Below are 14,481 nucleotides of genomic sequence, written 5' to 3'. Positions count from 1 at the left end.
AGCCTGCATCTGCCGGGAATGCAGACAGGGAGGTCGCCAGGAGATCGTGCCGGGTGCCTGGAGAGTGGCCAGTTTCTCCTGATATGGCAGATATCCTAACAGGGAGGTGTCAGAAGCAGAAGAGGCAACAGGGTTTAGTGAGCAGGAAGAGGCTGGGGCAGAGAGCAGTCTAGCATCAGAGGCAGAAGTGGAGGCTGGAGAGGAGGTGGGCCAAGAGGCAGACATAAGGCAGACTGCTGAAGAACCCAGAGGATTTCCCCCTCCTGTTGCAAATAACACGTGTTGCTCAGGGTGCATTTAAATATCCACGCTGTAAAGATGCATGTGTTGACTGGAGTCTTATCCTGGTCTTTCTGCCATTTATATCACTAATATAAGAAAACCAACCGCTGTTGGGAAAGCCTCCAAGGAAGGAGAGTCCACCACCTTTGGAGGAAGACCGTTCCACTGTCAAACAGTTCTTACAGTTAAAACATTCTCCCTAAGGTTTCGATGGAATTTCCTTTCTTGTAACTTGAATCCATCAGTTTGGGTGCTCCATCCAGAGCAGCAGAAAGCAAGCTTGCTCCATCTTCCAGGCACTCTGATAGGGCAACTGTACCCTGATAACAGGCAGCGAAATGACACAATCCTTTGGCATTTCTGAAGGGCACTAGGTGAGCGAAAATTGTTCTGTAGTTAAAGGAACCAGAAGATGACATCATGCACCTGCTGGAGAGGTTGGCAGGAAGTTTTTACATGAGGTTCTTACATAAGAAGGTACCTGAGGCAACACACCCTCTCTCAGGCCTCGCCTTGTCCGTGACAAGGAATACTAACCAGGCCTCAGACAAAGGAAACTTGGACTGAGTCAACCTGACAGTCATCAGAGCAAAGGCGAATCGATAGCAAAAGCTCTTGCGAAATTTTTGTTTTTGCTCTTTGAGCTCCAGCCCTGAACAAGTATAAAGAGGGCAGAAATCCACATTCAAAGCCAGAGAGTTATCAAGGGCTAACAAGATGGATCTCCTTCCAAGCTTCTCCACTGAGACATGGTTCCTTCTCACTGCCCTTCTGGGCCTTTTCATGCTGTAGGTATCATTCTATTATCATTTCTTTGGCTGTTTTCTAATTGTGAAATAGAAACGGGGGCATTTTAAATCTGCTTCTTCTTCTGAAAGCCATAAGAGATGGCAGCCTCTGAACTGCAAGGATATTTACTTCCAAGGAAGCTTGCATATGGTTGGGTTGTAGAAGCAGCTCCAGAAGCACAGCATATTGAAAGAGCCTTATCTTATAAATCTGAAACAAAACTGTGTTTGGCACCCACCTAGAAGTGGTCCCTCAACAGCAGAGGGAGAGAGTGAAGGAACGGAGACACAGGACAAAGTTCTTGGGCAGCCAATTTCTGATCTATTCTATCTAGCCCAGGACTGCGAGGCCTTTAAAGCTTAAAACTAGGGAAGAAGGTGACAACTCTGGAGATTGATGTAGGGTTGGCCTCATGTGGGTTGATCAGCTGGCCGTGAACAAAACGCTTCTGGCTATCACTGGGCTGGTGGAATTTTCTAAACTGCTTTCATGGACACAGCCATGTAAAGAACATTATAGCAATCTAATTGAATACTATAGCCATTACGGAGGGAGAGAGGTGGGATGAGCTTTTGCTACCCAGCTCTTTGCTACCCAGAATGTAATTACTCTGTTGTTGGGATCTTTGTATTTTATCCAACCAACTTTCAGTCAGAGTAGACCCACTGGAATTAATAGATCAAAGTTAGTCACGTCTATTAATTTCAATGTGTCTGCTCTCAGGAGGACCAGCAATGGTTGCAACCCAATATGAATAGAACTCAGCATGTGTGTGTTTGGTTCCCGTTTCTGATTTAATTATATCCCATAGTTAATGTTTTAAAAAAGAATATTTGCTTCTGCTACATGGATAGATCTATATGGGGATGGTATCTAGAGTTTGTAAGAGCTGTTCAACAGTGGAACAGGGTCCCATGAGAGGTGGTGGACTCTCCTTCCGTGGAGGTTTTGTAGCAGAGGTTGGCTGGCCATCTGCCATGGATGATCTAGGATTCTATGATTCTGTATCCAGTGATAATTCTCAAGAGGGGAGACAGTTGAAACAGGTCTCTCTGCCTGACTTGTAAGCTAAATTCCTGAAGGGATGATTTGGAAAAACAAAACCCCCTGAAGGTTAACACCTACTTACTTCAACTTGCTATATCAACCAACATAAAGAACCATATAAGTAAAGAAGATTTTTTACTAAGTTGGGGGTCACAGAATTGTAAAGCTGGAATGAATCCCCAGGGGTCATCTCCTCTAACCCTCTGCAATTCAGGAATCACAGGGCAGGAATTATTTTTGTGTGTGCTATTTTGGAACAAGTTCAACAACAATTCTCAGCCTTATGCTGCTTTCAGCTTCCTGTGACAGTATTTCTTTTTGCTCTTTATCTTGGATTTATTAATAAAATATTTTTTGGAACCCCCCCCCCCCACTTGAAATAGCATTGTTAGGTATATTCAGCCGCGACAACTCTAGGGCTATTATATGAACATATAATTGATTACTTATTAATGGCAGCAAGAATACTGATAGCCGGAGACTGAAAAGTAGCAAACGGTACTAATGTACCAAAAACGGTATCACATAATTTGGGAGATGGCACTTTGTGGAAAATGGACGCAAACAATTTGTGAAGGCAACTAGTGGCTGTTTATTCTGCCCAAGAACAAAGACTGCAGGACAAAGTGTACCTGTCACATTTCGTATTATGCAGCTGTGCTAACACTTCCCTTTATATATTGACAGCAGCAGGGCTTTTTCCCCAGGGGGAACTCCCAGGAACTCAGTTCTGCCACCTCTCAGGTGGGTTCTGGCACCTGTCAGGTGGGCACCTAAGAGAAATTCCTGGTGAGTTCCATCATCTCTTTTTCTAGAAAAACAGCCCTGGACAGCAGCAACGATTGGACTCTTTCTGCTCCAGGGCTTATGAACTCTCCTGTTTTTATTTTGATCTCAGCTATGCCTTCAGGTTGTGAGGGGAAGGTGAGATGCTGAGTTTTCATCTTTTCACATGTAACTCAACACTCACACATGCAAGAATAAAAATAATGATTTTTTTTTTAAAGTACAGCAAAAACAAACAAACAAAAAAACCAAGGGTGTTGGCTAAAGATAAACAGAACAGGGAAGGAAAGATCTGGATTTTCTGGGGAGAAATCAGCTGGTGGACTTTGGAGCCTGTTTATTACTGTATATATGCAGAGCAGGGTGTGCAGTAAGTTGATCCCTAGGAATTGGTGAGTGATTTCATTGAAGGAGCTGTGCAGGCCAGTTGCTTTCTGCCCACATCAACCCCCGGTTTAAAGCTTAGTGAGGTGGGGCCCACAAATCCCTGCCTTGTTTTCTGGCAACTTTAACTGCAGAATGACTTTGCTCATTGTAAATCTCTGATACATTTTGATTAGTTCAAGTTTTGAGAAACTTCTTTCACAACTGGCAGTTGAAACAGTGACAGTTAAAAACAGTGCTTTTTTCTGGGGGTACATATTCCCCTAAACATTTTGTGAATCTTTGTACTTTTGTCCATTTACTGTATTTATTTCCCCCGATTTGAACTATAAAATGGTGATTTTCTTGAGTCAAAATGAGAGTACTCCAAAACATTTTTAAGGAAAAAAAACCCCATTGGTTAAAAAGGTTAAAAAGACTGTTAATGTCACAACAAAGTTAGTCAAACTGATGTGTGCCGAATTTGTTAATTGATAAAATTATGGTCCAACAATGTCTGCCTTTTTATTTTTTGCTTTTTACCACTCAGCCCCTTCATTGCATAACCATTCATTCACTTTCGTAAATGTTTAAACCATTAAAAAATGAATATATATATATATACAGTGTGCTGAAACAGAATTATGAAGAACAAGAAATGGCTACTAGGCAGCAGAAAACGAAAACTAACCTGTCAACATGTCAGAACAACACAATTAACCAAGCAATCCAGTTACTATCTGCACACATACACACTGGCAACTGTCAGAGTTACAAACATCATGGGGTCAAGGAGGCTAGAGAAAGAGGTGCCTGTTGCATCTCGGTGGAAGTATGAATGTCTTAATTATGATTTCTTTAAAGCAAGCTATGGAACACAACAGTCTCCGTATATTCAAAGGGGAAATCACACTATAATTAGGTATTATGTAATTCACCGATCAGGATTACATAAGGACAGTATGGCGAGAAAAATATGGTAAAATGTTGAAAAATTGTGTAGAATGTTTGAAGGGGAAGGGTACATAATTTCAAATTTCTCATTGCCCCTAAGAATTTTGGGTCCAGAGCAACTGGCTCTGTGGCCCCACCCATTGTGTGCCACAGCTCAACAATGTACTTTGAGTTATTCAGTTGTACTTGTGTGGTGTAGTAGTTAAGAGCGGATGAACCGGGTTCGCATCCCTGCTCCTCCACCTGCAGCTGCTGGGTGACCTTGGGCCAGTCACACTTCTCTGAAGTCTCTCTGCCTCACTCACCTCACAGAGTGTTTGTTGTTAGCCACTTGGAGACTCCTTCGGGTAGTGATAAAGCGGGATATCAAATCCAAACTCCTCTTCTTCGTCTTCTCTCTTGAAGGCCTGGGTTGCATATTAGCCCATATCATCTCATTTTTTTGCCCTGTGGTGCCCAAGTCAGTTCCTTGTGGGATTTTTTAACAGGAGGAGCCCACACACAGGTGCACCAACCTGCCAGGTTTCCCCTCTGAACCCTGGACAGGCTTCCATGGTCTGCTGACACATTTGCATCTCTCTCCCTCTCTCGTTTTACAAAATGAACAGATATGGATTTTGGCCGTATGGCGTCTTCAAGACACTGGGCATTCCAGGTCCATCGCCGTTGCCTTTCTTTGGAAATATCTGGTCCTATCGTAAGGTGAGTGGTGACATTCCTGCCCTGCTCAAGAGGTTTCCTGAGGCCCCTTTCTGCTCCTCCCTCTAGGGATCAAGGGGCTCCTCAAAATGAGCCTTGATCCGGTTCAGAAAGGCCGTTCTTAACTTTCTTCAATGTCTTTCCACAGGGGTTTATGAACTTTGATACAGAGTGCTTTCAGAAATATGGGAGGACCTGGGGGTAAGTGACCTTTTATGACCTGCTTGTATTTCTCACATTAGCCCAAATCCCATTGCTTGATCCCAAGGAGGAAATGTTCTGGGGCAGGAAAATGCTACATCTGCAACTGGATCTCTTTGGGATCTCAAAAACATACCATTCTTTACTCTTAATCCAGGATTTACGAGGGCCGAAAGCCTATGTTAGCTACGCTGGATCCAGCTATTATAAAAGCCGTCCTCGTGAAAGAGTGTTATACCACTTTCACCAACCGTCGGGTAGGCATTCACTTCCTAAGTATACAATAGTATCATGGAAGGAGGAGTGTTCATACACGTCACTCCATTGGTGCCAAACTGGGGCAGGGTGGGGTAATGGGGAGGGCAGATTAATCCCTCTCCCAAAGTCAAGTGTGAACTTAGTCGCCCAGCCATCACTGCCCTCCATGTTTATTCTGTTTACAATTCCCTGTTGGATATTATTGGTTCCACATCTGTAATGAGTTCAAAACCTGACTTTGCCACTCAATGGTTTGAAACTGCTTTGTTTCCTCTAGGATTTAGGTTTAGTTGGGATCTTGAAGTCTGCTGTCTCAGTGGCAAAGGACGAACAATGGAAGAGGATTCGCACTATTCTCTCTCCAACCTTCACCAGCGGGAAGCTCAAGGAGGTAAAAAAAAAGAAAAAAGATATTAAGTATTGAAAAGAATAAAATATTCAGCTCTTCCACTGGTAAATATGGGTTGTACAGTTCAAGCACCATTGAGTCTATTCAGTCTGAAACTGGGGGATAATCCAATTCTGTTGATAGCCAGAGTGGCTGAAGCATAATGCCTAAGAATGTGAGGTTGCAAAGTCTATGTTTTGGATTATTTCTCAGCTTCATTCTCTTAAAAAAACAACCACAGATATCAAGCCAGTGGATCTCTTTGACTTTTTTAAAAAAAAACTAGAGCTGAAAACTTTAATTGATAATAAATTAGATTAATTTGACTAATTAATGGGCACCTGCAAATCAGAGCTGAGATGGAGGTTGATTCTTGGAGATATCACTCCATATACTGTAATTGCAAAGTAGTATCATTACGAGCTAGACCAGCCAGTTCTCAACATGGCGAAACAAAAATGCCAAAGCGAAGCAAAAAATGAAGCCCATCTTTCGTGATTGCATTTTTGATGAGTGATGAGCAAGTCACGGGATTTCCAGAACTCCATCGCAGCCAGGAAGGACAACTGCCGTTAGGTGTTGACATCTCAGTTCATTGATTTGTATTTCAGATGTTTCCCATCATCAAACACTACGGGGAGGTTTTGATGCAAAACGTTCAGAAGAAAGTGGAAAAGAATGAATTTGTGGTTATGAAGGAGTAAGTGGTTTGAGCCAGGAAAGGCCTCAGTCAAAAACAGCATAGCATACAATGTGGGCTGCCTTTGAGGCGAATCCAGATCACATTGGGTGGCCAGAAACAGGCCTATGGAAAATCCTAAGTCTACTGAGAGCTTGATTTGGCTGCTCTGTTCCCTCCCCAGCGTCTTTGGGGCCTACAGCATGGATGTCGTCACCAGTACTTCGTTTGGTGTGAACATTGACTCTATGAACAACCCTGCAGATCCTTTTGTCAAGGAGATGAAGAAGATGACCAAGTTTGCCGCTTTTGATCCACGCCTCGTTTTAATAGGTAAGTTGGCTTCTGATTTCTGATGGCCCAGTGGAAGTTTGAAGTCTGGTTATTATGGAAACATAAGAACTGGTCCATCAAGCACAGAATTTTCTACTAGGTCCTCCAGGGTTTCTGACAGGGGCCATTCCCAGCCCATCCTGGTCACGAGGACCAAATGTGGGTCGACCATTGAGCCATGATGGCCTTTCCAAAATAGGATTTCTTTCTAGACTGTACTTGGATCTAAAATATTGCAAGGATGATTATAAGAACTGGTCCTACCGTTAGGTACATGTGTGGGAAGTTCTGGGAGGGTAGAGTAATCAGTGTGCATGCAATGTAACAAAATGCACATATCTTCATACATGGATTGCATATATAGAAATTTCAACCCTGAGATTCACAATGAGGTTGACCAGGCTCTATTAAGGCTTGCAACCAAAGTTTATCAATAATTATCTACAGAAATCTATCTACCAATCAACATATCTAATGCTTTGCTTCAGGAAGGTTGATTCCTGTTCACCGTATGATTTCTGTCTCTTGCAGCCGTGTTCCCATTCTTGATTCCTCTTCTCAAATTAATGAATGTGAATTTATTCAACGCAGAAGCTTTAAGCTTCTTTTCAAGGTCCTTCGAAAAAATGAAGGAAACGCGGCAGAAAGAAGGGCAAAAGGTAAGAATTGTGCCGTAATTTGGGGGTGAATATCTTTGACATGGAAAAGGGCTTTCATTTTGTGTGTGGGTGTGTGTGGGTATGATTTTTCACTGAAAAATCCCCTAGGTGTCAACTTTTCTCTGTGCTGCTTCACTGCTTTTTTGCTCCACAAAACAGCCTAATATCTTGACTCTTTTACCCCCTCAGTATGTCCAGTTGTGCCTAATTACAGTGAGATGATCACACGGCCACTGTCCTCAAGGGCAAAGGGGGCCAGTTCTCACGGCTGTATTTAGGCCTTTAAAAAACCAGGGGCTTCAAACCATCTTGGCCCAGTGGCCCCCATGGGAGTCTCTCTGCCGCACATTTTCTCCACTGGTTTATTTGTTTTCTGGTTAGGGCCGGGTGGACTTCCTGCAGCTGATGATCGACTCCCAAAGTGCCAAGACTGACCACCAGAGCAATGGCTTGAACCACTCCTATAAAGGTAATGCCACACAATTTAACTGAACTGAAGGGAAGTTGTATTTCCTGAAGACTTGAAACTGCCTATCCCAGTTTGAAAAATGCAATGCAATGAATGTTACCTACACAGATCATGTTCCCGAGTTGTCTTTCCTGAGGAGTTGAAATTGCCCAAATCCTCGATGACTTAGGAACTTCACTTGCACGTGAAGACAGGCTCCAGCAGATTGAGGGGACGAGACCAATAGTGTGTCCAAAGACAGTCTCTGCATGTGCTGTGGAGGGAAGTGAGGGGCAAATGGGTCTCGTCCACCTGGGAAGGCAGCCCATCTAGGAGTGGGAAAACTCTGATCCTAAACTTTGGTGGGATATCTTTGGGAGAAGAAAAGGCTGAGGAGTAAACCCTACACAAATACAGAGCGGAAGAAGAAGATATCCCGCTTTATCACTACCTGAAGGCGTTTCAAAGCGGCTAACATTCTCCTCTCCCTTCCTCCCCCACAATAAACACTCTGTGACGTGAGTGAGGCTGAGAGACTTCAAAGAAGTGTGACTCACCCAAGGTCACCCAGCAGCTGCATTTGGAGGAGCAGGGAAGCGAACCCGGTTCACCAGATTATGAGTCTACCACTCTTAACCACTACACCACACTGGCTCTTCCTCAGGGGTTTGTGTCTAAGTCCCTAAGATGATTGGATGGCGTCTTGTGCATCTCCTTCCAGCAACTCCTGCAGCTGGTGCCAAATGTCTTGCTTTGCTTTCCTTTGGACATCAGCAAGGCCAAGAGGGGGGTTCTTGTCTTCTGGGCAGCCCAGGACCTCCAGACACACAGCCCAAGCTTGGGGTTCTGGAGGGGTCACTTCAGTGCTGCAAATACAGCAATTTGACTTCATCCCCAGAGGCACACTCCATCGTCTCTCAAGACAGAAGGATGCCAGAAACAAGACTGCACCCACAGACACAATTCCAAACCAACCCCCCAATCTTCTAACACTACTTATGTTGTTGATGATAATGACTTTCCAGTCTCTTGTAACTCAAACGTCTCCAAGCGACTTAAGTCATATTTAAAATATAAATATAAATACATTATACCATAAAACAGAACAAAGCAGGTCCCATAAACAGCCATAGGAAGCCTGGGCAGCAGACTAGTAGCAGCAAAGCATCATTTCAGTCTATCAAAAGCCAGGGGGAAGCCTTTCCCTGGTGCTAAAAAGAGGTCAGTGAAGGCGCTTGGCAGACCTTGCTGGGGAGAGTTTTGCACAGAAAGAGAGCCACAACCTAAAAGGCCCTACTCTCCCTTGTCATTACACTCAGTGGTAAAGGCCTCAGAATATCACTTCCCGCCTTATTTAAGTTGCCTGCAGGACTGTTCCCAGGAGTAATTCCCATTTTTTTCCTGGGCCACCAACCCCTTGATTCCACAAACTCATTCTCAGTACCTCCTCCCCTCTCAAAAGCATTACTATCCAAATAGTGATTTGCACAACACCCTAAGGCAGACAATGACACAATAAAATTCAAAACAGCAACAACTGATTGCACATTGATTGAAAAATCACATTAAAGGGGTTTAGTTTAATTAATTCAACAAAACTCATGAATTTGATCCCGTGAGACCAGCTTTCCAAAATCTGATAGTCCAGCTCCCCCCTGCCTCTTGGCACCCCCTAGGAACCCCCCCCCCCGAGTGAGTTACTGCCTGCTTAGGGAGCCACTGCCCATTGCATGGTCCTTTATTATGTGTGTGCTGCAAGGACTGATCAACAAGGTGTTGCTGCTCTACCTGTGAACCAGGAAGTTGTTTTCCCAGAGACTGCGGGATTATTTAAAACAACAGAGAAAAGAAGACAATATAGGGTTTTGTGGTTTTTGGTTTCTTTAAACCAAGGTGTTATTAGTAACCTTGGGAACCTGGCTGTTCCTTGGCCCTATTCCTGAGTGCATCAAACAACCCCAGAGGGAGGGAAACGCATGAGCTACTGTTTTGATTTCGGCACTATTGTTTGGGAAGAAAAGAAAACCATTGCATTGCAGTGCAATACATGTTACGTTACCTGCACGGATCATGTTCCCAGCCAGACTACAGGCTGTACTTGTTTTCACTTGAACTGTCTCACTTCTGCTTGTTTGCAGGCTTGACTGACATTGAAATCCTGGCCCAGTCCTTCATCTTTGTCTTTGCTGGATACGAACCCACCAGCAACTCCCTGGGTTATGCGGCCTACCTCTTGGCCACTCACCCAGATGTCCAGCAGAAGCTTCAAGATGAGATAGATACCATCCTGCCCAACAAGGTGAGAATGTGTGGGTTGCAAAGGTGAGGCCAGACCTAATGGAGAAGGTTTTATGGGTGGGGTGGGGGAGTTGCAGGAGAGTTATTTATCTAATTTGGGGGGCAGGGACAGAGGAGTGATAAAAACGAACCAGTTAGAAACTAAAGTGAAAATACACCAAAACACAATTTAGTACCAGCAAGGAAAATCCAGTTTGCCCTGACATCAGCCCAGTGGTCAGCATCACCTGGACCTTAGATTTCAAAGGCCTGTTTGAACTGGAAGGTCTTAGCCTGCAGGCAGAGGGATGACAGAGAGGGAGCCAGTCTATCCTCTCTTGGGAGGGAATAGTGCAATCTCAGAGCAGCCACCGAAAAGGCCCTGTCTCTCTTGAGTCATCGCCAGCTGGGCTTCTGATTTTGATGGGACCATCAGAAGGAGCTCAACTGAGGATCTTAGCAACTGAGCCATGTTAGATTGGGGCAGTGGAGAAAGAAACAGATCAGTTGCGTAAGTTGCATCCCACCTGTGCAGCTGTTGAATGCAACCCACAGAGGTTTTCTCATTCATGGACAGAAATCTCAGAACAAGGCCACCTCAATTGAGATCTTTCCTTCTGAAGGTCTCTGTCCGAGCCTGGTTCAGGGTCCTACCGGTTACAGCTAACCTTCCCCCTTGAATCCCCCCAAAGGCTCCTCTCACATACGATGCCATCATGCAACTGGAATATCTTGACATGGTCCTGAGTGAAACGCAAAGGCTATATCCCCTTGGAGGACGGATTGAAAGGACCTGCAAGAAAGATGTAGAAATCAATGGGGTGACTATCCTGAAGGACATGACTGTGATCATTCCTCCCTATACGCTTCATCGGGACCCTGAATACTGGCCAGAACCTGACGAATTCAGACCTGAGAGGTAACCCTTCCCATCTCACTGCAAAAAACCTTGTGCTCTGAATATACAACACCTGATGAATGGCCACGTGTTCGAATGACATGAGTGAAAGATCCACCTAACCACTAGTAGATCATCAGCTGCTCCTGATTTCGGCCTCAGCTGGGCTGCTGACATCACTACCACCATCATTTGGTTACATTTATTTATATCCCACATTTTTTCTAGACAGGGACTTAAGGCATATAAACATGGCAAACAAACCGTAACAGAATTCAAAAGTGATAAAAACATCACCATGCCAGCCGCGATACCAGCGTTTTGCAGATGCCTGACTGGAGGTGAAAATAACATCACCAACTTTTTCGGGTCTGGGAGTACACCTGCAATTCTGAACAAATGCTAGGGGTGCCATTCCCGAAATGCCTGCCATGAGGTGTGACGTGGCACAGAACGGCTGCTGTTGAGAGGGAGTGGCAAGTCACCAAATGGGTGCCACGTTCACAAGGGCAGAAAAGAAGTGGGACCACAAAATGGTGTGGCCATGCCCCACACGAGCTGCCCCAATCTGGTGGGGGCAGGGAAAGGAGGCACTGCACTCCCTTATCCAGAATGGAAGGGAGGGTTGGCATGCAATCCTGTCCCCGAGCGCAAAATTCTGAGAAGGGCGCATTTAGGCACCCCTATAACAGGCTCCCTCCCTTGGCTGAGGTCCTGCCGCCTTCCAGAGCCACAGGGAGGCAAGCTGAATCCTGACTGGGCCTTTGGGTTTGGGTGGTGCCTCCTTCTCCTTTTGGCCTGGCCAGCTGGGCTAAGCTGGAAGGTGGCTGAGCCACCAAGCCAAGAATAATAATAACAATAATTTATCATTTATACCCCGCCCATCTGGCTGGGTTTCCCCAGCCACTCTGGGCTGTTTCCAACCAGATATTAAAACACTGTAATACATCAAACATTAAAAGCTTCCCTAAACAGGGCTGCCTTCAGATGTCTTCTAAAAGTCTGGTAGTTGTTGTTCTGTTTGACATCTGGTGAAAGGGCATTCCACAGGGTGGGTGCCACCACCAAGAAGGCCCTCTGCCTGGTTCCCTGTAACTTGGCTTCTTGCAGTGAGGGAACCGCCAGAAGGCCCTCGGTGCTGGACCTCAGTGTCTGGGTAGAACAATGGGGGAGGAGATGCTCCTTCAGGTCTACTGGGCCGAGGCCGTTTAGGGCTTTAAAGGTCAGCACCAACACTTTGAATTGTGCTCGGAAACGTACTGGGAGCCAATGTAGAAGAAATGTTTCCACTGCCATCAGTTGCAGCAGCATTGGCAGCAATGTGTCTCGCTGGCTCTGCACTCCCCCCCCCCCCCGACACACCTCCACCCTACCTGCCCAGTGCACTGTGGGGTGGGGATTTGCTCCATTCTGACCATAATGAAAGGGGTTTCTTCAAACAGTGCAAGTAGGGTCTGAGCAGGAAGAGGAAACAGACTCTGGAGGGACCTTTTCCATCACAGACACCATAGGTGGTACCAGTGGGTACTGCACTCATGACCCCCATTTGCGCGACACTACGCAGCATCGTCCCCACTTGATTCAGCTGGTGGATGCAGCTGAGGACGAGCAACTGAGAACCAGCTGCTGGTGAGCAATGTCCCCTTGTTGTGAGCCCTGAGCTGCTGCCTTCTTCTTCCTTTGCCTCGCCCATCAACACGTCAGATCTGCCCTTTCTGGTTCCTTACCCAGCCTCCATTTCTCTCATCTCTGTGAATGCAACCAGGTTCAGCAAAGAGAACAAGGATCAAGTTGATCCCTACCTATACCTGCCCTTTGGAGCTGGTCCCCGGAACTGCCTGGGAATGAGGTTTGCTCTCGTCTCGATGAAGGTGGCAATTGCAATCCTGGTGCAGCATTTTTCCTTCAGGGTCTGCAAGGAAACTCCGGTGAGGAAGCTGGATGGTGTGTGCCTGTGTGTGTGTGTGTGTGTGTGTGTGTGTGTGTAAAAGGAAGGGGCAAGGGGCATGACATTTGGAGTTTCAATGTCTGGCACCAGTGCCCAAGGCATAGGTAAAGGTAAAGGGACCCCTGACCATTAGGTCCAGTCGTGGCCGACTCTGGGGTTGCGTCGCTCATCTCGCTCTATAGGCCAAAGGAGCCAGCGTTTGTCTGCAGACAGCTTTTGGGTCATGTGGCCAGCATGACTAAGCCGCTTCTGGCGAACCAGAGCAGCGCACGGAAATGCCGTTTACCTTCCCGCCGGAGCGGCAACTATTTATCTACTTGCACTTTGACGTGCTTTCGAACTGCTATGTTGGCAGGAGCTGGGACCAAGCAACAGGAGCTCACCCCATCGTGGGGATTCGAACCGCCAACCTTCTGATCGGCAAGTCCTAGGCTCTGTGGTTTAACCCACAGCGCCACCCGCGTCCCTTGCCCAATTCAGATAGATAGCACCATACTGCATGTTTTGATTTAAGCCAGGGAAACTCCCCTGTGATCTTCTGCTGCCATCTTGATGTTAAGATGGGTTGACTGATGTGCTAATTGCTCTCTCGATTCTCACCCTGCTGTAGATTCCCCTTAAGATGAGCAACCAAGCCTTCTTAGTGCCGGAGAAACCAATAGTTCTGAAGATGGTGCCACGAGGTGGTCCCCAAAAGGAGGAGTGAAGCCTGGTCGTGTCTCAGTCACCTCGGTAGCAAGTGCAAAAGCTTCGGGTGTTGCTCTGGGAAGTTTCCCCAAAGAGAACTACGAATGGTTCCAGAGGATCAGACTGATTTGCAAACTGAAACAGAGCTCTCTTTACAGCTTCACACTTCTCTGAATTTGGCACTGAAGTTTTCCAGCCACAGAACACCCACAAAAATGGGTTTTGTTAGTGCATTGTCAGTGGAAGATTCATGCAAAAATGTGTATCTTAGTGAAAGTAACATTAAACAATGCGTTCTATTCAGGAAAAAAACCCAAAATGCTTTCATTCTGTTCAAATTCGCCAAAATTTACAATAGTTTATTTATTTTGCTTATTAAATTTGTATCCAGCTCTTTATTTGTAGAACTCAGGGTCGTTCACAACATAAAAATACAATACAAAAAGAAAATGCTTGCACTGTGAAACATTCATAGAAAAGTGTGTCTGCAAGGAAAATGGGCATCAACAGTGTGTGCAAATGTTCATGCAAACCCCTCTGTGGAATTGGGGCGAAGCAAATGTAAGACTGGCAAAGTGGGAAACCCAAATTAGCAAATTTGTCTATCCTTTAATATTCCTCTATTTGCTCGATCTGTCGCTTCTATTATTTCAAGGCTGTTTTGGGGATTTTTTCAAACAATATTATATATATTTGGTTGCAAGGCATCTAAAGTAGATTTTAAAAGTCCCCTTTAAAACCAGATCATCAATGATGATTAATTGGAGCATGCCCAGGCTACAATT

At 45.4% G+C, this 14,481-nt stretch overlaps 1 protein-coding gene across 2 annotated transcripts; it reads left to right on the top strand.

The window, feature by feature from the left end:
- The first annotated feature begins 629 nt into the window (after positions 1 to 629).
- Positions 630 to 14,015, top strand: LOC114584054 (cytochrome P450 3A9-like). 2 transcript variants are annotated; one of them, XM_028705513.2, is made up of 13 exons: positions 630 to 1,070; positions 4,830 to 4,923; positions 5,069 to 5,121; positions 5,279 to 5,378; positions 5,657 to 5,770; positions 6,379 to 6,467; positions 6,631 to 6,779; positions 7,311 to 7,438; positions 7,820 to 7,907; positions 10,025 to 10,185; positions 10,856 to 11,082; positions 12,827 to 12,989; positions 13,620 to 14,015. In XM_028705513.2, exons 1-13 carry the CDS (start codon positions 1,000 to 1,002, stop codon positions 13,713 to 13,715), a joined length of 1,533 nt encoding a protein of 510 aa, XP_028561346.2. In that variant the 5' UTR covers positions 630 to 999; the 3' UTR covers positions 13,716 to 14,015. The 2 variants fall into 2 exon arrangements, with proteins under 2 accessions (XP_028561346.2, XP_077774850.1); XM_077918724.1 differs by lacking the exon at positions 4,830 to 4,923 and having other exon boundaries at positions 631 to 1,070.
- The last annotated feature ends 466 nt before the right edge of the window (positions 14,016 to 14,481 follow it).

The sequence above is a fragment of the Podarcis muralis genome, chromosome 14, assembly GCF_964188315.1.
Source record: "Podarcis muralis chromosome 14, rPodMur119.hap1.1, whole genome shotgun sequence".
NCBI lineage: Eukaryota > Metazoa > Chordata > Lepidosauria > Squamata > Lacertidae > Podarcis > Podarcis muralis.
The sequence above is the reverse complement of the archived record's forward strand: the minus strand, read 5'-3'. Positions and strand labels throughout refer to the sequence as shown.